The sequence below is a fragment of the Notothenia rossii genome (genome assembly GCF_949606895.1).
Source record: "Notothenia rossii genome assembly, chromosome: 8".
Taxonomy (NCBI): Eukaryota; Metazoa; Chordata; class Actinopteri; order Perciformes; family Nototheniidae; genus Notothenia; species Notothenia rossii.
In genome coordinates this window covers 52,421,022-52,443,818 of record NC_136906.1, presented here as the reverse complement: position 1 = coordinate 52,443,818, position 22,797 = coordinate 52,421,022, and the positions used below count along the sequence as shown (strand labels likewise).

At 47.7% G+C, this 22,797-nt stretch overlaps 1 protein-coding gene across 1 annotated transcript in view; it reads left to right on the top strand.

Moving 5' to 3' along the window:
• Positions 1 to 2,266: 2,266 nt before the first annotated feature.
• LOC307016876 (uncharacterized protein C14orf132-like) overlaps positions 2,267 to 22,797 on the top strand; it is a gene marked incomplete at both ends in the record, with an annotated part of 61,906 nt that continues 41,375 nt past the window's right edge. Inside the window, one exon of the mRNA XM_079646235.1 lies at positions 2,267 to 2,293. Coding sequence (XP_079502361.1) covers positions 2,267 to 2,293 — 27 coding nt within the window. The remainder of the gene's footprint in view (positions 2,294 to 22,797) is intronic.

Below are 22,797 nucleotides of genomic sequence, written 5' to 3'. Positions count from 1 at the left end.
GCTCTGTGGCTTCAGGCTCGATCACCATGCAAATGACAGCGTTGGTTTCCCCCAAAAGTGGGCGGGGCCGTAAAGTGACGTATATATTTTACCCTCATCTATGGACATCAAGCGCCTACTGCTTTATTTAACCATATATCGAGCCCGATCTTCGATTTCCAATGATTTAATGTAATTGTTTGGCTGTCTGGTCATTGTAATCGGGCTCTTTGAAGATCCAAAATTCTACGGTTTTCTTACATTTCTGATCGGATTGGCAAAAACTTCAGAATTTGTATTGACCGCCATTCAAATGACAGCTTTGTTTTTCCCCAAAAGTGGGGGGAGCCGTACTTTTTGCCCGGAAGCGACGTATGTGTTAAGGGCCGGACACACCAATCTGACAACAAATAACTGACACAGACGGACCCCCGACTGTTGCGTCGCCTCGCGTCTCTGCGTCTTGGCCATGTTTCGCACTGGAACACACCGCAAAGACCTCAGCCGACGGCCAAGAAGTACGTACGAACTGCGCATGCGTGAGTGGCAATAACTCTCATTACCAGCAGGCGGCGGTAGTGTGTATTCGTCATTCAAAAGAGACAACAACAGGAAGACAGACTGTGTGATAACCGAGAGAAGAAAAACAGACTGCGTGATACAAACAAACAACAAATAGCGTGTGCGTTCCATTTTCACTCTACAGCGAGAAGCTCACGGGGCTTTCCCGAACCTGTGTCGAGAGCTGGAGTTAAATGAAATCTCAGATTTGCCTTCTTAATAGTTTGTTTGGGTCCCTCACTTCCGTTTCGCTTCTCATGCACTGATTCGCTAGCTGAGTAGGGCGTGTCGACGCTCATCGTCGGCCTGACGCTCACCGACGCTGATAATCGGCATGGTGTGTCCGTGCCTTTACTCTCTTGTATAGTGGTTAGCATAGCTGCATTCCAAGCAGTTGACCAGCGCTCGATTCCCGGCCAATGCAAGGGTTGATGGTTCAAGTCCCAGCACGGACCATGAATTGATTATTGACTGTTAGCTGAAGAGCTGCCATTTCTTGTCCTTGGCACATCCGAGGTCTTGAAAAACAACATGAAAAAAGAGAAACACTTGCTAACATTGTTGTGAAGTGACCAGAAAGATAAATAGAATGGTGCAAGAATGAGTCCCAAAACCTCAGTCAGCATTTTACAACATAAAGTTCCATCGCCTCGAAGTAGAAAATTTGTTGTACGTGTTATTGGACAGATGCCTATATTAAGGTCTATTTCAACAAAGACTTTGGTTTTTAGAAATTCTTCTTTTGTCACAGCAGCTTGCAGACAAGGCATTACACATGAAAATACATAATAAACATAAACAGTATGTATGTATTTGCAAAGCCAGTGGCAACAAGACAACAGGTGGGGATATAAAGTGTTAATAAAGTTACATTTTGAAGTGATTGTTTAGATTCGTAAGTGAACCTTTCTCTTATCAAAAAAAAAGAAATAAAAAAAGATATGAAAAATGAACAATTGAGGGCTGCAGTGCATTATAACATGCACCAGGTTATTTATCATTTCCCCCCCGGGTTTTAGCATTAATTCCATTCTGCTTCACCAGGACTCACATCTCACGTCTTCTATAATTAGTTTCTTATTCATGTATTGTATGAATTGACTATCTGCATTATCCTGCACAATGATTAAGGCATTCTAGCATCCCATAAACCCCTCTGTTTCAGCCCTGTTCCAAAAGTGCTGATTCTGTATCTATAGCTTTAAATGCATGCAAGTATTGGCTAATGGTTGCACAACCCATAAAAACACATCACAAAGTGGCTAAAATCTGATCAGTACATTTTCAGATTTTTATATAGATGGATCAGGACAAAAAGAGAGAATCTTTTTTTCCTGAAATTTGCAGGATCTCATAACACAGAGGGAAAACATATTAATGTATAAAAGACATAAAAAGTGGATTTTGCATAATAGGTCACCTTTAAGCTAATACAGCTATTGGAATGAACCTGAGTGTGATCTCTATAATTATATATATAGAATAATATTCAAATATAATCCCCCCCCCTTTTCTCTCTCTCTCTCTCTCTCTCTCTCTCTCTCTCTCTCTCTCTCTCTCTCTCTCTCTCTCTCTCTCTCTCTCTCTCTCTCTCTCTCTCTCTCTCTCTCTCTCTCTCTCTCTCTCTCTCTCTCTCTCTCAGGGGATCCTGTCCTTCCCAGCTGCCGTAGGACGACTATCCACAACGTTTCAGGAGGACCAGACTGCCATCAAAGACCCCGCCACCATGGATCTGTCTTTCATGGCAGCGCAGGTAAAACACTCACTCTTCTACGATTTATTTGCATCAGTCTAATTAAAGTGAGCTAAAAATATATGCATTAAATAACATTTTTAAAAGATACTCTGCAGAAAAATGTACAGTTATTTTTGACACATTATTGAAATGTTATTGATGTCCTAGGTGTGATTTCAAAACTGTGACGAAGCGATGACGGCAAATATTAATAAATGTTTGAATAATGGTATTTTTGTATGTTTTTATTACGTGTTAAACCAAGGCGATTTATATTTATATTTTTTATTCCAATGTCATGTAGTTAAAATAAATTTCAAAGTCCCTGTAACATCTACCATTACAACTTTTTCTGTGTATTCTAAACATAGGAAAAATACATCTGCATGTATCAATAAAACAATGTAACAGTTTAAACAAAAAATAACTTTGAGATGGTGTTAAACATTTCAGATTACATTACACGTTATTCCAGTTTGTTTGTGTCACTGCTTATGACATGGACGTAGCTCCTATAGCAGGGGCCATATACACAACAAGAAACTTCAAAGTTATTTAAACATTTCCATATATATAAGATTTTGGGCTGTTTCTATATGTCATTGTGCCAGTCACTAACAGAGAACGAATGCTGTAAAACCATCCGATCACTGCAGTGAGATTCTTTGTTCACATTGCTGCTAGTGCTAAACAGGAAGAACTAAGATATAAGCTATTGAACTAGACGTGAGACAAGAGCCGCTTTCACACCAAGTACTTTGCCGTACAGAGTGCCGGCACTTAGTGCCCTGGCACTTAGTGCCCTGGCACTTAGTACCCCAGGGCACTAAGGGTGCATTCCAACCCAGTCTCACAAAAAAACGTGTAATAACTACGTTGGTCCACAACGTAGGACGTAGTATTTCTACAAAAACCCCTCTGAAATTGTAGGATCCCTACGTTTTTTTTCACCATTCATTCCAATTGCTGGCGTCTATGTCACGTGATCTTCAAATTTCTCCCTGCAGAAAAAAAACGTGGCCGAACTTCGTTTTATTCTCGGTGGAAAATGCCTATTTTAAAGTTAGTTTGGCCATTAAAATGCGTTTTGATGTCATTTGATGCGAGAAATATGAGTTGTTATTTCAGATTATGTGTGCAGTGGATGTACATGATCTTTAGTTTGCTAGTTATTACGAAGATTACTTCAGGAAATTCTGTCCATACAACGTTTTCATTGTTACCAAGGTGGTTGCTAGGGACGCTGCTATCGATATTATTTCTGTTATGTTGTGTAACTGTTTAATGGTGTTATCTTTATTGCTACCCCCTTCCCCGTCAATGTATAGTGTTGGTCCACAGCGCAAACGTATTCGTTTAACAAAATCCGCATCTAAAATTGTGGCATAGATACGTTATTTTCCCCTGTGCAATTCCAGTTTCACATCTCACATCACATCGTCATAAACAAATACCGGAAACAGAACGAAAACATTTAAAAAAAAAATAAAAATACTTTATTCCGAGTGTGCTTGCTTTTCTCTTTGAAAGTCATCACATAACGGCATTGTAATACACGATCCGGCTGCATTAAATATTACATATCTGCCGTAGTTCTCTATTTATAGAGCCCTGATTAGAAGACTTCTAGACAAAGATGAGGAACTGCTGCCAAAACTGAAAACGTGACGTGGATCATAAATATATCAGCAATTAAACAACATCTTACATTTCTTTTCACACAATACGTCTCTTCGCAGTATCAACACTAATTCGGCTGACTTTTATATTTGATCTAATTGGTAGATAGGCTGTATTTACACCATTAAGGTGCACAGCTGATATAAAAGGGACACCTAGTGGTTAAAGCATGTTATTGAATTTCATTATTTTTATTATTAGATATTAATAGGATCCCTATAACGTATATTAATTACTTGTTATTCTCTACTAATAGTTAATTAAAGACTGTATATAATGACTATTTTGCACATCCCTTTCAAGATTTCAAAATTTTCTAAGGTTTATTGACATATCTTATACAAAAACGGTGTAGTTATGCAATGAATGGAGGTTCCTCAATAGTGCATTACAAGACATCTATCAATATTTGTGCATATACCTCCAGCAATGTTAACTATGTTGAAGCACTTATTTTAACTGATATTATACATACGTATGTATTATACTCTTATAAGATGTATGTAGATATTTCATCTCCGGCATTGTCAGGTATTGAACAATCAATAAATAAAGAACACAGAATTATTAAATATAAAACACAGAATTTGTGTGATTATAGCCTACTAAATGATTTACAAAATAAGGTTCACAAGACCTCATGAAAGACGACACACAAAGTGAGGATACCCGGCCCGGAGGAAGCCCGGGGTCCCCTTCTGGAGCCAGGCCCAGAAGGAGGAGTCGTCGGCGAGCGTCTGGTGGCCGGGCTTGCTACGGAGCCCGGCCGGGCACAGCCCGAAAAGGCGACGTGGGCAACACCTCCGCTTCTCCGTCCCGTGGGCCCACCACCTACGGGAAACAGCGATGGGGTTGGGTGCGCTGCCAGAAGGGTGGCAGTGAAGGCAGAGGGTCTCGACGGACCAGACCCGGGCGACAGAAGCTGGCTTTGGGGACGTGGAACGTCACCTCTCTGGAGGGGAAGGAGTCGGAGCTTGTGCGGGAGGTGGAGCGTTACCAGTTGGCTAGGGAATGCTCCGGTTTTTGGACAAAATTAACATGGGATCACTCCGGTCAATGTACGTACTTCGTCTCACTGGAATATTAATGGCCAGATTGAATACAACATCGACCCAATTTCTCCAGTCAATGACAGGAGAGTTTTGAAAGTGACAAAACACTGTTCCACACATTTAAAAACACTTAATCAATGTTTACCCAGGATCCATGCACCTTCCCTGGCTTGTAAAATGTGGTGATGCGCCCTGGAGGTATCCTACTATTTAAAACATGTATACACTCATGTACACCATTCATAGGGTTCCCTAACACAATGCACACAGCCTGGAGCAGCGACTCGGCCGTTTTCACCCGCTTGTCCATTTGCCTATCAGTTTGTTAACGAAACGGACGCATTTCCGTCCATTCGCCTATCAGTTTGTTAACGAAACGGACAGAGCCGGCGTTTTCCCCCTAAAAGTGATGTTTAATCGTGGCCTTTGCGTTCAAATGATGGATGTTATCATTCACATGGCCCCCTAACACAATGCACACAGCCTGGAGCAGCGACTCGGCCGTTTTCACCCGCTTGTCCATTTGCCTATCAGTTTGTTAACGAAACGGACGCATTTCCGTCCATTTGCCTATCAGTTTGTTAACGAAACGGACAAAGCCGGCGTTTTCCCCCTAAAAGTGATGTTTAATCGTGGCCTTTGCGTTCAAATGATGGATGTTATCATTCACATGGCCCCCTAACACAATGCACACAGCCTGGAGCAGCGACTCGGCTGTTTTCACCTGCTTGTCCATTTGCCTATCAGTTTGTTAACGAAACGGACGCATTTCCGTCCATTTGCCTATCAGTTTGTTAACGAAACGGACAAAGCCAGCGTTTTCCCCCTAAAAGTGATGTTTAATCGTGGCATTTGTGTTTAAATGATGGGTGCTATCACTCACAGGGTCCCTTAACACAATGCACATAGTCTGGAGCTCACTGGGGTCCTGCATGATGCTTTAATCAGGCTTGTCCATCAGTTTGTTAACGAAACGGACAGAGCCGGCGTTTTCCCCCTAAAAGTGATGTTTAATCGTGGCCTTTGCGTTTAAATGATGGGTGCTATCACTCACATGGCCCCCTGACACAATGCACACAGCCTGGAGCAGCGGCTCGGCCGTTTTCACCCGCTTGTCCATATGCCTATCAGTTTGTTAACGAAACGGACGCATTTCCGTCCATTTGCCTATCAGTTTGTTAACGAAACGGACAGAGCCGGCGTTTTCCCCTTAAAAGTGACGTTTAATCGTGGCCTTTGCGTTCAAATGATGGATGTTATCATTCACAAGGCCCCCTAACACAATGCACACAGCCTGGAGCAGCGACTCGGCCGTTTTCACCCACTTGTCTATTTGCCTATCAGTTTGTTAACGAAACGGACGCATTTCCGTCCATTTGCCTATCAGTTTGTTAACGAAACGGACAGAGCCGGCGTTTTCCCCATAAAAGTGATGTTTAATTGTGGCCTTTGCGTTCAAATGATGGGTGCTATCACTCACATGGTCCCTTAACACAATGCACATAGTCTGGAGCTCACTGGGGTCCTGCATGATGCTTTAATCAGGCTTGTCCATCCGTTTGTTAACGAAACGGACGGACCCACTGTTTTCCCCCTAAAAGTGATTTTTAATGGTGGCCTTTGCGTTTAAATGATGGGTGCTATCACTCACATGGTCCCTTAACACAATGCACATAGTCTGGAGCTCACTGGGGTCCTGCATGATGCTTTAGACCCCCACCCGTGGAAAGAAAAAAAAAAGAAAGAAAACGGTCAATTATATCTTAAAATAATCAAAAATGAAGTTTTGAAAAATTCTCGAAAAAATGACAGTGCCAACGGAGAAGGGGCTCCGAGATGCTCAACCCATCGGCGCTTCGGGCCGAAGCCCCGAACACTTTTCCACCCACCCGTTGCAATTTACAACGGAGAGGGAACCCAAACTTCCCCTTCTCCGTCCGAAAAAAACGTTCATGTTTTTCAAGTTACTGTCTGCACGAAATCAGAAACCCGGTTTTTGAAAGGACTCAGAAAAAAAACGGCTGTGTAACTTCATGGAGGAATTCATCCGCTGTATGTGCACTCTGGCTCGGATACATTTTGTTGCCCGGAGACCCCCCAACATGGTTCTTCCCAAACTGGTCTCTGGAGGAATGCAGGCGTTGTCAAGGATAATGAGACACCATTTTCAGATACATTTCAACACTTTTAGCCGTTTTGTACGGTTCTCCAAAAAGTAAAGTGTTACTTTGTGACAGTGGAGGAATGCAAGGCGAGTTTTCAGGAAACTGTAGCTGCATTATGAGAAGCATTTTCAGACACATTATTTTTGTACATACACCCCAACTGCATTCTGGCTTGAATACCACTTATGGAGCAACCACACTCTGTCATGGTTGCAAAACTTTGAGTTTGGGAAACTGGTCTCTGGAGGAATGCAGGCTTTGTCAAGGAATTATGAGACACAATTTTCGGATACATTTCAACACTTTTAGCCGTTTTGTACGGTTCTCCAAAAAGTAAAGTGTTACTTTGTGACATTGGAGGAATGCAAGGCCAGTTTTCAGGAAACTGTAGCCGCATTTTGAGCAGCATTTTCAGACACATTATTTTTGTACATACACCCCAACTGCATTCGGGCTTGAATACCACTTGTGGAGCAACCACACTCTGTCATGGTTGCAAACTTTGAGTTTCTCGGACACATTTGTTGCCTCGGAGACCCCCCAGCATGGTTCTTAACAAACTTTAAGTTTTTTAAATGACCTCTGGAGGAATGCAAGGGGAGTTTGATGGGACTCTACCTGCCTTATGAGGCACTATTTTGGGATACATTTTGATACTTTTAGCCCTTTTTTATGGTTCTCCAAAAAGTTGAATTAGACTTTTTCTGAGTCTGGAGGAATGCAAGGGGAGTTGGCAGGGGACTCTACCCGCATTATGAGGCACTATTTTGGGATACATTTTTTCATTTTCACCCATTTTCTATGGTTCTCCAAAAAGTTGACTTAGACTTTTTCTGAGTCTGGAGGAATGCAAGGGGAGTTGGCGGGGGACTCTACCCGCATTATGAGGCACTATTTTGGGATACTTTTTTTCATTTTCACCCATTTTCTATGGTTCTCCAAAAAGTTGACTTAGACTTTTTCTGAGTCTGGAGGAATGCAAGGGGAGTTGGCAGGGGACTCTACCCGCATTATGAGGCACTATTTTGGGATAAATTTTTTCATTTTCACCCCTTTTTTATGGATGTCACAGATCGAATGGCAAACGTGACCCGCCATCGGAGGGCCTCTGCCGGCCCGGCCTCGTGCCGGTGCTCTGGCGGTCGGTTCCTCCGAACTGCGGGTTCGACTCTGATGGCCGGGAGGGACGAGGGATCCGTCGGGGGGGTCTGCTGGAGGCTCCTGCTGGAGTCCTGCGTTTCACCGGGACCTGGCTCGAAAAACTCGAAACCCTGACTCCAGTGCGGTGTGGCGGCCGTGCGCCTCCGGGTACCTGACTCCCCTCTCTCCTCCGTGTGCTGTGTGTGCTGCGTGGGGGTAACCCTGCGTGTCCGTTACCCTGCGTGTCTTTTACCTCCCGGGCCGACCGATATGAAGCGTTTCCAAGACTCAGGGGTCCCACCACGTGTTCCGCAGCGGGGTGGAAGTTCCACCTCCCCACTTCGCCGCGGAGTGCCAGGCAAACACCTGTTTCTCTAATCCTCCACTGTTGCATAGCGGCCTTAGTCGGCTGCGGCATTCAGCAATTGGCCTTGCTCCGGGCACCGGTTCCCTCGGGGACCATGGCTCGGTGGCTTCACATGATATAGGGTCGACCCAACTTCATCACAGGCTACCTGTTTGATCCTGCGTAACAACCATATATGCTTGTCTGCAAAGAGGGAAATGCCTGGTCCCGCCCGGGTGTTCCTCTTTTGTGACAGTGTATTGAAGCATCGGACCCAATGTTGCCATCACCAGCCCCGCGGAGGTGGGACCATTTAAGCAAGTGCAGCGCATTCTCCCCGACAGTCCGCCAGCAAACATGGAGGCTCCTGCCGGGTGCACCAAGCGTTCTCCCCGACAGTCCGCCAGCAGACCTGGAGGCTCCTGCCGGGAGCATCAAGCGTTCTCCCCGACAGTCCGCCAGCAGACCTGGAGGCTCCTGCCGGGTGCATCAAGCGTTCTCAGAACGTGAGGTGCTCCCCGACAGTCCGCCAGCAGACCTGGAGGCTCCTGCCGGGTGCTCCGTACCGTGCTCCCCGACAGTCCGCCGCCAGCATACCTGGAGGCTCCTGCCGGGTGTACCGTACCGTGCTCCCCGACAGTCCGCCATCAAACCTGGAGGCTCCTGCCGGGTGCACCTCGCGTTCTCCCCGACAGTCCTCCAGGAGCTTACACCTGCTGGAGGCTCCTGCCGGGTGCTCCGCGCCATGCTCACCAGCCCCGCGTATGTCCCCCCGCGTATGTCCACCGTGCGCCTCCGGGTAGCACACTAACTCTGAGCACCGTGACTCAAGTGCGATGTGACGGTCTCGCCCTGGCCGTCCACCATGCGCCTCCGGGTAGCACACTAACTCTGAGCACCATGACTCAAGTGCGGCGAATGCCGTAGCGCATATATTATGCTGCATACCAGCTGCGGTATCAGCAAATTTGTCCCGCCATCGGAGGGCCTCCTCCCCGGGTCCAGGTTCCGGTGCTTGGCGGTCGGTTCATCCAAACTGCGGGTTCGACTCTGCTCCTGGAGCGGACAAAGATATGCCCGTGAATGCCGGAGCGCATATATGCTTGTCTGCAAAGAGGGACATGCCTGGTCCCGCCCGGGTGTTCCTCTACGGCTAGTGTCCAGCCAGCTGTGGTATCAGCAAATTTGACCCGCCATCGGAGGGCCTCCTCCCCGGGTCCAGCTTCCGGTGCTTGGCGGTCGGTTCCTCCAAACTGCGGGTTCGACTGTGCTCCTGGAGCGGACAAAGATATGTGTTTTTGCCTGAAGGATGGAAATAAACAAAGAATGATATTTTACTGGACATGACGGATATGTGTTTTTTCCAGGCTTTTTGGAAATAAACCAAATGTGATATTGCAGGGCATTACGTAGCTCATTTACCCATGTGATGTTGTGCAGCACATTACTGAGGTCATTTAACGATAGGGTGTACCAGGAGAAGTGGGATGCTGCCATGTCCCAACTGGTCTCCCGAGGAATATAAGGAGAGTTCACAGGGGACTCTGCCCAGTGCTTATGAACCGAATGAGGGGTGTGTTAGAGGGGAAGGCTCTGGCTGTTTCTGCAGCCTCTGCTTCTACCTTCTCTCCCCACCCCGATACCAGCGCGTGCCTGCTGTAAAAGGCAGGTGCACGGGCTCTCACTGCCACTAACTCTGAGCCTGGCTCCAGAGCAGCACGTTCTCCCCGGCAGTCCCCCAGCAGATGAAAAACACCCACCTCTCCGCCTCTTCCGAGGGACGAGGGAACCGCGCGGGGGGGTCTGCTGGAGGCTCCTGCCGGGTGCTCCGTACTGCGTTTCACCGGGACCTGGCTCGAAAAACTCGGAACCCTGACTCCAGTGCGGTGTGGCGGCCTCGCCCTGGCCGTCCACCGTGCGCCTCCGGGTACCTGACTCCCCTGCCTCCTCCGGGGGCAGGTGCGAGGGGTTCAATGCCTCCTCCCCCCGCTGCGGCGAAGGCCGGAGCGGGATGGAGCGCCCGGAGGTACTGTTATCCCCACGTTTTCGTACTCAAAACTGTCTTGTGAGCTCGTGGCAGAACCATGAAACAAAAAACAATCAATGTATCGGACCCATCATCAGCCCCGCGTTGGTGCGGAGGTGGGACCATTTTAACCAGGTGGTAACCCAAGTCCTCCCCTTGGTCCGTGTTCCCTGCATTGAAGCATCGGACCCATGGTTGCAATCACCAGTTAGCTAACGCATATAAACGGAGAAACAGAAAACCATTTAAATAGAATTCATTGTGTGTGTTTTAGGAAGGATGTTGTCCGAATGCCCGGTGTGCAGACTCTGCTATCTGGCTTTGAATAAGCACCTTAAGCACAAACATGCAGTGCGGAACCTGGAGGAAAGAGGCATCATTCTTAAAATGGCCAGTGGCAGAATAAATGTTCGGACCAAACCCTGTCCCATCACAGGGTGTTCGTATGCTGGGAAGAGACTACACCGTCATGTAACTCGTGACCACCCTGAGTTCTCCCGAGATGAGGCACATCAGGTCATGTCAAGGCTGAAGCATAGTGTGGCCATGCAGTTGCTCCATGACCTCCGAGAGACTAATCCCATCATTGGAATGACTACATCATTGGATATAGACAATGAGGAGGAATACCCGGTGCACCCTCCACCCTTCTCCCCACATACCGAGTGTGACGAAGAGGACTGCAGGCAGGTGAGGCTGGAAAATGTGGCATTGAGGGCTCAGAAGGATACCCTCATTGATGAGGTGAAGACCCTGCGCTCCAGGCTAAAACAGGGTCTAAAACCCAGGAAGCAGAGTGCCACTGCTGCTCTGCTTGAGGAAGACGAAGAATGTATACGATTTAAGGGCCTAGCAGTCTCAAGTACCCCCGGCATGAACACAGTAGCCTCCTGCAGCAATACCCCTCTCAAGATCCTGGTGAAGACTTTGATGCGGTCCCCAGAAGCCTCCGGTAGTGAGACCCCGGTGAAGACTGTCATGCGGTCCATAGAAGCCTCCGGTAGTGAGACCCCTCTCAAGTCTGTGATGCGATCCCCAGAAGCCTCCGGTAGTGAGACCCCGGTGAAGACTGTCATGCGGTCCGTAGAAGCCTCCGGTAGTGAGACCCCTCTCAAGTCTGTGATGCGGTCCCCAGAAGCCTCCGGAAGCAAGACCCCGGTGAAGACTGTCATGCGGTCCATAGAAACCTCCGGTAGTGAGACCCCTGTATGCCAGAAGACCCGTGCGTCTGTCTCCAATAAGCTGAAAGCTAATCTGGCTAAGGACTGGCCCTCTCCCCGAAATCACTGGTCCACTGGGAAGGGACGGGGGAATACCATGCGTGAAATCACGTTGCCTAAAAGCATGGAGACGTACATTCAGACATACAGAGGTCATTGTAAGGGTGTCGCACCGACAGTAAAACGGAAAGAGAATTGTATGTCCAATGTCAGCCGGATAAAGAACTTCCTAGTATTCATGGCTCATGGTGTTGACCGGCTGTCAGACTGGCTGTTTCTAAAAGACACAAAGAGGGTCCGTGGCTGGAGCGAGTATATTTCAAAGTCGGGCCGGGCAGTCACAACATCGCTGTTGTTCCTGAAGACTGTGAACCATTTCTTGAGGTACTTGTCTGCGTCAAAGCTCCGGGACTGCAGGCTCACCAAGTCTGATATGACCCACATCATCAGAGAGGTGAAAGCCAACATGAACGATTTGAAAAAGTCTGTCACTGTCCACCAGTTTAAGGTGAAGAGGAACAAGCTGGATCGTCTGCCGAGCCAGGCGGAGCTTCTCGCCGCCATGGCGGCCGCTGAGAAGCGCATCCCTGATCTCCTTGACCTGATGGCTAGCAATCCGACCTCAATCACCCAGTACCTGCTATATGGCTATCTAACCCTCCATTGGAGCCTCCTGTATGGCCACCGTCCGGGTGTGTACGCAAACATGACCAACACGGAGGTCTTTGAGGCGGACAGAAGGGGCACTGCTGAGGGCTACATCATCCACGTGCAGGATCACAAGACTGCCAAGACATTTGAAGAAGCACAGCTGGTGCTTACAATAAAGGAGTTTAGCTGGGTCATGTGGTGGTTGGGGATAAAAGAGGCCTTGTCGGGTCCTCAGAGTGAATTCTTCCTTTTCACAACGGGGAAGCACGCTTCCAAGAACCTGAACGCTCACTTGAAGAGGGCTTGGGCTGATGCTGGGCTGGAAACAGCCGTCACCTTCACCATCTTGCGCACTGCCCTGGCTTACAATATCAAGCATCACCAAGATCCAGAAAGCAGGTCGATTCTCGCTAGGTTTATGTGTCACGACGTAAGCACTGCAGACCGGTTCTACGCGAATACGCCTGGAATAAAGGAGGGATTGAAGATCCGCTCCATGTTCAGGGCGGCGGCAGCTGCAGCAGCATCATCAGAAGGAGGTCTACCACCGTCAGCTCCCTCCGAAGAGGACTCAGGGGCGGAGAGCAGCGATACCTCTTCTTCAGGGCCGGTTGATACTCCTGATGAGGGGACAGGGGCTGTGGACTCAACCTTTTTTCCCCGGTGCACCGTACAAGTTAGACGGCTAATATGGCCCCCAGGCCCCTGCTAATCATGTTGTTATTATGTTTATTATGTATATTTTGTATACTGTTTTTGTAAAAATGGTGTGATAATTAAATAAATAATAAAACATTAGTATAACCTTGAAGGTTCCCAGGGGTAAATACAGTGCCAGGTATCAGACTATTTAAACAATGTTTACCCATGATTAAGACACCTTCCCATGCTTGTAAAATGCGGTGATGCGCCCTGGACGTATCAGACTATTTTAAACAACTTTTCCCCGCCTTTCAAACACGTATCCCTGGGTGTTTTAGCCTGTCATTTTGCAGGATATCATTTAACATTGACCCTCTCCTGAAAATGAACATATTCTGTGCATTTCCGGGAGAGGTTACATGTTAAATTATATCCTGCAAAATGACAGAGTAAAACGCTCTTCCATACATTTAAAAACACTTTTCCGACTATTTTAAACAAGTTTTCCCCGCCTTTCAAACACTTGTTCCTGGGTTATAGCCTGTCATTTTGCACGATATCATTTAACATGGAATCTCTCCTGGAAATGGACATATTCTATGCATTTCCAGGAGATGTTCAATGTTAAATGATATCGTGCAAAATGACAGGCTACAACTCTCTTCCAGACGTTTAAAAACACTTTCCCCGACCATTTAAACCTTATTTCTGGCTTGTAAAGTGCGGTGATGAGCCCTGGTAGTATCAGACTATTTCAAGGGTTACCAGGAGCATGAGAATATCCTCCAAAGAAGGGGTGGTGGTGTCGTGAAGAAGGAAAAATATGGATGCCGATGTGCGGACGGTAAAGCACCGCAAAATCCACCCCCTTTAGGGTTACCAGGGGCATGAGGTTCTGTAGGGTGTGATCATCTGGGTTTAGTCCGTGGGGGAGTGCTTAAGTCCGGGGGCCCGGGGACTCACGGTGCACGAGGTTATGGAAGTGCCACTGTTGCCGGAGGTCCTTAGTCCGTCCTTTGGGGCTCTGTGAGGGGCTACAGAGAGGTGGTTTTCCCGGTCCCTCTCCTGGAGGTATCAAATAACCTGAGCTCCATGTGAGGGAGAGAGGCTGGAGGTCATTAGGCCGTCCTTTGGGGCTCTGTGAGGTGCCAAAGAGAGGTGATTTCCCAGTCCCTCTCCTGGAGGTGTGAAAAAACCTGTTTGCCCGTATTAGGAAGCCGAGCTGGAGGTCATTAGGCCGTCCTTTGGGGCTCTGTGAGGTGCCAAAGAGAGGTGCTTTTCCCGGTCCCTCTCCTGGAGGTGTGAAAAAACCTGTTTGCCCGTATTAGGAAGCCGAGCTGGAGCTACTTCGGGGGTCTGTGAGCAGCCACAGAGAGGTGCTTTTCCCGGTCTATTTCATGGAAGTCTGACATGAGCAGAGTGTGCATGCTTTGAAACTAATACACCCACGCTTAGCATGCTATTTTAGGGTATAAATCTTATCTTATCACCATGGATGTACCTGTATTTAAATAAAGCTTACAGCACCGGGTATTCCCAGGCTGGTCTCCCATCCAAGTACTGACCCGGCCCGACCCTGCATTACTATGGGTCTCTGACACAATCAGACTTTTACCACACTGTTAGCAGGCTTTAATCAGATTTTTAGCACTCTTTTCCCCGCAGAAACTAGTTTAAATCACCGTGGTCACCATGGTGGGGATTTAGGAATGTACCTGTGTGTGGTGCGGAGCTTCCCTGCCCTTTAAATCCATTGATTTGCCCTGTTTTTGTTGTATTTTTTACTGTTAATGCACTGTGCTCCCTGGGATGATGCACCCTCCTGTGGGGACACATGAGAACTGCACTCAAATCACTTTGTGCTTTTTAAACAGTTTAAAATAGTTTTTTCCACATTTAAAAAACGCTTTGTCCTGGAAATCATTTCTAATCATTATGACCGTTATGGAGGGGCTGCAGGAACACTTTCCCCGCCTTGCAAACATTTATTCCTGGGTAAAATAATCAATTTGTTCCGCCTGCTTTCCGTCAGCACCTGCGGCTGTCGGATTAAAACAGTTTAATGCACTTTTAACACTCATGTACACCGTTCATATGGTTCCCTAACACAGTGCACACAGTCTGGAGCTCTCACTGGGGTCCTGCACAGTTTTAAGGAAACGGACGGATTTCCGCGCATTCAAATGTTAACACAACGGCCAGACTTCCGTGCGCATCAGCGGCTGTCGGATTAAAACAGTTTAATGCCTCAGTTTACCCACAAATCCGGCTCATTGCCTGGGTAAAAGTGTGATATGAAGCAGCATGTCCTCTGTTGAATTAAAACCAGTTTAATGCACCTTTAACACTCAGCCTACCCACAAATCCGGCTCATTTCCTGGGTGACACAGTGAGATTGTCAGCGGCTGCTGTTGAATTAAAAGCGTTTAATGCACTTTTAACACTCATGTACACCGTTCATATGGTTCCCTAACACAGTGCACACAGTCTGGAGCTCTCACTGGGGTCCTGCACAGGCTCCAGTCCGGCGTTTTAACGAAACGGACGGATTTCCGCGCATTCAAATGTTAACGAAACGGCCAGACTTCCGTGCGCATCAGCGGCTGTCGGATTAAAACAGTTTAATGCCTCAGCCTACCCACAAATCCGGCTCATTGCCTGGGTAAAAGTGTGATATGAAGCAGCCTGTCCTCTGTTGAATTAAAACCAGTTTAATGCACCTTTAACACTCAGCCTACCCACAAATCCGGCTCATTTCCTGGGTGACACAGTGAGATTGTCAGCGGCTGCTGTTGAATTAAAAGCGTTTAATGCACTTTTAACACTCATGTACACCATTCATATGGTTCCCTAACACAGTGCACACAGTCTGGAGCTCTCACTGGGGTCCTGCACAGGCTCCAGTCCGGCGTCTTAACGAAACGGACGGATTTCCGCCCATTTGGCCATTCAAATGTTAACGAAACGGCCAGACTTCCGTGCGCATCAGCGGCTGTCGGATTAAAACAGCTTAATGCGCTTTTACCACTCACGCAGCCAGGATTCCTGCTCCTTTCCTGGGTTACAAAGTGAGGTGACGCAGCCTGTCCTCTGAGTCTCCCCGCCTCTCAGAGACTTATTTCTGGGTAAAAAAAGCCATGTGCTCCGCCCCCTGGATCTCTGCATGTGTGTGTGTCCGTGAGTCTCTGGCTACTGTCCACATGCCCGCATTATGAGGCACTATTTTCGGATACATTTTCTCATTTTCACCACTTTTCCCTGGGTAAAATTAGGTCTGTCACTTTGGCTAACCGCACCACTGTCGGTCGTCTCCCGAGAGTGGACGTCCATTGCCTGTAAATAGGGCTAACATTAGGTCTGTCACTTTGGCTAACCGCACCACTGTCGGTCGTCTCCCGAGAGTGGACGTCCATTGCCTGTAAATAGGGCTAACATTAGGTCTGTCACTTTGGCTAACCGCACCACTGTCTGTCGTCTCCCGAGAGTGGACATCCATTGCCCCTAAATAGGGATCTGGTTGGGCTCACCTCTACGCACAGCATCGGCTCTGGAACCTTACTTCTGGATAGGGGTTGGACTCTATTCTTCTCCGGAGTTGCTCAAGGTGTGAGGCGCCGGGCGGGTGTGGGGATACTCACAAGTCCCCGGTTGGGTGCTTCGTTGTTGGAGTCTACCCCAGTGGACGAGAGGGTCGCCTCCCTACGCCTGCGGGTTATGGGGGGGAAAACTCTGACTGTTGTGTGTGCTTATGCACCCAACAGCAGTTCAGAGTATACGGCCTTCTTGGAGACCCTGGAAAGAGTCCTGTATGGGGCTCCTGAAGGGGACTCTTTAATCTTGCTGGGAGACTTCAACGCACATGTGGGCAATGATGGAGACACTTGGAGGGGAGTGATTGGGAGGAACGGCCCCCCTGATCTGAACCGGAGTGGTGGTTTGTTACTGGACTTCTGTGCTAGTCATGGATTGGCCATAACAAACACCATGTTCGAACATAAGGATACTCATAAGTGTACGTGGTACCAGAGCACCCTAGGCAAAAGGTCCATGATCGATTTTGTTATCGTATCATCGGACCTGAGGCCGTATGTTTTGGACACTCGGGTAAAGAGAGGGGCGGAGTTGTCAACTGATCACCATCTGGTGGTGAGTTGGGTCGAGTGGCGGGGGAAGCCTCTGGGTAGACCTGGTAAGCCCAAACGTGTAGTTCGGGTGAACTGGGAACGTCTGGAGGAGGCCCAAGTTCAGGAGGCCTTCAAGTCACACCTCCGGCGGAGCTTTTCGGGTATTCCTGTGGAGGTTGGGGACATTGAACCAGAGTGGTCGGTGTTCAAAGCCTCTATTGCCGAAGCCGCGGTGGGGAGCTGTGGTCTCAAGGTCCTAGGTGCCTCAAGGGGCGGGAACCCTCGAACCTCCTGGTGGACACCGGTGGTCAGGGAAGCCGTCCGACTGAAGAAGGAGGCCTTCAGGGATTTGTTATCCCGGGGGACTCCCGAGGCAGTTGCAAGGTACCGACAGGCCCGAAGGGCAGCAGCCTCAGCCGTGGCCGAGGCAAAGCAGCGGGTGTGGGAGAAGTTCGGAGAAGACATGGAAAAGGACGGGCGGCACCAAAGTTGTTCTGGAAAACTGTCCGACACCTCAGGAGGGGGAAGCAGGGAACCATCCAAGCTGTGTACAGTAAGGATGGGACGTTGTTGACCTCAACTGATGGAGTGTTAGGGCGTTGGAAGGAGCACTTTGAGGAACTCCTGAATCTGACAACTCCGCCCTCTATGTTAGAGACAGAGCTGGAGTAAGACGGGGGATCGACACCAATCTCCCGGGGGGAGGTCACTGAGGTCGTCAAACAACTTCACAGTGGCAAAGCCCCGGGGGTGGATGAGATCCGCCCAGAAATGCTGAAGGCTCTGGGTGTTGAGGGACTGTCATGGTTGACACGTCTCATCAACGTTGCGTGGAAGTCGGAAACAGTACCGAAGGAGTGGCAGACCGGGGTGGTGGTTCCCCTTTTTAAAAAGGGGGATCAGAGGGTATGTGCCAATTACAGAGGCATCACACTACTCAGCTTCCCCGGGAAAGTTTACTCTAAGGTACTCGAAAGGAGGGTCAGGCCGATTGTCGAACCTCAGATTGAGGAGGAACAATGCGGATTTCGTCCTGGTCGTGGAACGACGGATCAGCTTTTTACTCTCGCAAGGATCCTGGAGGGGGCCTGGGAGTACGCTTATCCAGTCTACATGTGTTTTGTAGACTTGGAGAAGGCGTATGACCGGGTTCCCAGGGAGTCACTGTGGGATGTGCTGCGGGAGTATGGGGTGAGGGGGTCTCTACTCAGGGCCATCCAATCTCTGTACTCCCAAAGCGAGAGCTGTGTCCGGGTCCTCGGCTATAAGTCGGACCCATTTCAGGTGAGGGTTGGACTCCGCCAGGGCTGCGCTTTGTCACCAATCCTGTTTGTAATATACATGGATCAGATTTCGAGGCGTAGTCGTGGGGGGGGGGGGGGGGGTTTGCAGTTCAGCACTCACTGGATCGGTTCGCAACCGAGTGTGAAGCGGCTGGGGTGAGTATAAGCACCTCCAAATCTGAGGCCATGGTTCTCAGCAGGAAACCGATGGACTGTCCACTCCAAGTAGGGAATGAGTCCTTACCCCAAGTGAAGGAGTTCAAGTATCTCGGGGTCTTGTTCTCGAGTGAGGGAACAATGGAGCGTAAGATGGGTCGGAGAATCGGAGCAGCGGGAGCGGTACTGCAGTCGCTTTACCGCACCGTTGTGACAAAAAGGGAGCTGAGCCAGAAGGCAAAGCTCTCTGTCTACTGCGCCATTTTCGTTCCTACCCTCACCTATGGTCATGAAGGATGGGTCATGACCGAAAGAACGAGATCGCGGGTACAAGCGGCCGAGATGGGTTTTCTCCGCAGGGTGGCTGGTGTCTCCCTTAAGGATAAGGTGAGATGTTCGGTCATCCGGGAGGGACTCGGAGTTGAACCGCTCCTCCTTCGCGTCGAAAGGAGCCAGTTGAGGTGGTTCGGGCACCTAGTCAGGATGCCACCTGGGCGCCTCCCTAGGGAGGTGTTCCAGGCACGTCCAGCTGGGAAGAGACCAAGGGGTAGACCCAGGACCAGGTGGAGGGATTATATTTCTTCGCTGGCCTGGGAGCGCCTTGGGATCCCCCAGTCAGAGCTGGTTAATGTGGCCAGGGAAAAGAAAGTTTGGGGCTCTCTGCTGGAACTGCTACCTCCGCAACCCGACCACGGATAAGCGGGAGAAGATGGATGGATGGATGGCCTCTGAACCTTGACAAGTGCATGTTTCAGGCTTATCAATTAACAACAGGAGGGGTCACAAACATAAGACCAGCTGTTAAAGTGGACCTATCATGCTATATTTGAATAATATAGTGCAGGACCATACCTATATAAGGCATATTTATACTTTTTATTTTTCAAAATACCAAACAGATCATGCATTTTAGCCATTCCTCATTTCGCTCAATTTAACAGTGTCTTTTCATGGACTGATTCTGTGAGAACGGCACCATCTACAGGCCTGAAATATTTACTACAGCGTCTCCAGCGCTTTGGAACGGCAATGTCCGTGGCTGTCTCCTCCTGATTGGTGGAGTTGGCCCAATAGCCGTAGCGCCACTTCTGTGACGTCATAGAAGTGTTCAAATCTGGATCATTCTGTATCAGATCCGTTGCAGCCCCTTTTTAAGAGATTTGGGTATGGAGGAAAATAGAGAGGGTTGTGTTTTCTGACACTTGGTTAGTTCCCTGGAACACCGGGGACGCATATTCATGTATAAAAGATGTACAAAAGTGCATTTTGCATGATAGGTCACCTTTAAATAAAGCTCTTCTGACCTTAGATGGCATGTGGGTATATATATTAATGCTGCCCATTATGGGCACAAGCAATTTTCACCCATTTATTAATTATATGTTTTAAATGTGAGTGTTTCCTATCCCCTAAACCTCCAGGGATGTACACAGTTTAATACTGGCAACTTCTTATTATGGGAAATACGAAAACGTCTTTTAAAACTACAACTCCCAGTTCGTCAAGCGAAGCTGAGAGAATACTTACTTCCGGGTGTAACATTCTCTAAAGCAAATGAGCTGCTCCGACCCTCGGTCCTGACAGACTCCAACTTGTGTTTATTAATCAAACAAATAAATAAACACAAGGATAATTATGTGTTATTGTTGAGTAAATGGAGAATTGCACAGGTGAAAATAATGTATCTATGCCACAATTTTAGATGCGGATTTTGTTAAACTAATACGTTGTGGACCAACACTATAAATTGACGGGGAAGGGGTTAGCAATAAAGATAACACCATTAAACAGTTACACAAAATAACAGAAATAATATCGATAGCAGCGTCCGTAGCAACCACCTTGGTAACAATGAAAACGTTGTATAGACACAATTTCCTGAAGTAATCTTCGTAATAACTAGCAAACTAAAGATCATGTACATCCACTCCACACATCATCTGAAATAACAACTCATATTTCTCGCATCAAATGACATCAAAACGCATTTTAATGGCCAAACTAACCTTAAAATAGGCATTTTCCACCGAGAATAAAACGAAGTTCGTCCATGTTTTTTTTTCTGCAGGGAGAAATTTGAAGATCACGTGACATAGACACCAGCCAAAAAAACTTAGGGATCTTACAATTTCAGAGACGTTTTTGTAGAAATACTACGGTCTACGTTGTGGACCAACGTAGTTATTACACGTTTTTTTATTAGACTGGGTTGTGCATTCTCCCTTAATAGTCCGCTCTCTGGTGCGCACCAGACCACAGTTTGTTACATTGTTTCATTTTTCAGAAGGTTCGGTTTATGTTCACAGGCAAAACTCAAATGGACTATAAACTTTAAACACAAGTCATGTGCACAGAAATGCTGTTCAACCATTGGTCAGTCATTAAGGGGTTAAAAACGTAAATCCCGGCAATTTCTACCGGAGCCTCCGCCATGGAGCATCGGCACTTTCGGCAGGTTATTCTCATGCTGCTGTTAATCTGGAGATCAACAGACACTAGCGGCGCGCGCATATGATTATATAATCAGACAACGTCCGTTTAAAAACATTATAACACATATAATGAGAGACGTTCTGCAGTAAGGAGGGGCGTTTCACCGACGACAGGTGTTCTTACTTTTATGTAGCTGACGGAGAATTTTTACTTTACACGACACTGTTCAACACTTCATTCTGTTTCACTCTTTAACTAAACAACCGCGGATGTCTTGAAAGACTCTGTCGCTAAAGATTTTGAAGATATCCGCGTTCTTGTGATACGTAAATACTACGCCTCCTATGTTTTGGTGCGGACTGCGTTCACACCAGCAATGAACCGCTTCAGAGTTCGCAAGCAAGCGCTCCGAGACCACCTATTTTAGCGGAACCAGAGTCCGGTTGTTTAGTTCACTTAAGAGGTCTCGGATTGTGTTCACACAAACCCAAATGAACCGCACAGGGTTCGATTCAATCGGACTATACAAGGCAGGTGCCCTAAGAACCAATCGCGTTCACACCGGAGTACTTTTCTCTGAGGGTAGATTACGCAAATGAGCCGCTGACATCGCTTCGTCTTCTTCTGCTTTGAGTTTACTGGCAGGCTGCAAGCAACTTCACGGCGTATAATGCCACCCGAAGTCCCCGGCCGGAAGTCCCCCGAGTTGGGGACTGGCTTCAGTTGAAGCTGCTGGGACTCCCAGCGGCTTCTACTGAAGCCTTCCGAGTAAATCGCCAGAACGTCGACACCTCCTCATCTCCACCGCTCCCATGTTTTCTTTTGTGGTGCCATAAGTTATTCTCTCTCCGTTGGAGCGTGGGGTTAATGCTAATAATGCTAATGCCAGCAAATACAATGGTGGCTTCAAAAAACCTTTCAGAGTTTTACGGGGCGTGGTTTGCAATTCGCCTAGCCAATCAGAAATGTGTACTTTTTTGGTCCCACCTCTCTAGCAGGCACTAAAAATGGGGGTAAAAGTTCCCTGCACTTAGTATTCTCTTTGGTGTGAACGCGACATAAGGGGTACTAACGGAACTAAACGGGAAAAGTACAAGGAAAAGTATGAGGAAAACTACGAGGAAAAGTGCTCCGGTGTGAACGCGCCTATAGGGTGGGTCTATATAAGGTGAATTCTCATTATTTCTAACTGTTACCAGAGGAATGTGCAGCAAGAATAATCGGGCCCCTTTAAGTAAAACATTCTGCAGGAATTACCAGGCAGCATTTTGTAGTCGGACACATTTTTCCGAGGGTAGAGATCAGAAGTCGCCAGGACGCTCTCTGATTGTGGGATATCATTTCCTGATTCTGCAAGAACACAGTACATTTTGACTTACTTTTCACAGTCAATATACTTAACCTGTTGAACCCCATCATTTCTTCCCGTTACAGGGAAAAACGCATCATCTGCAGGAAACAGCGTTTGAGGGCTTCTTAATATTTAATAAACTATGAATGTTTCATATCCATGTAACGGGAAGAAACTCAGCTAACTGATAATTATTTATTTTTTGCAAAAAAAAACACAAAGCTCACGCTGAGCCTCTGAATTAGCCACGAGC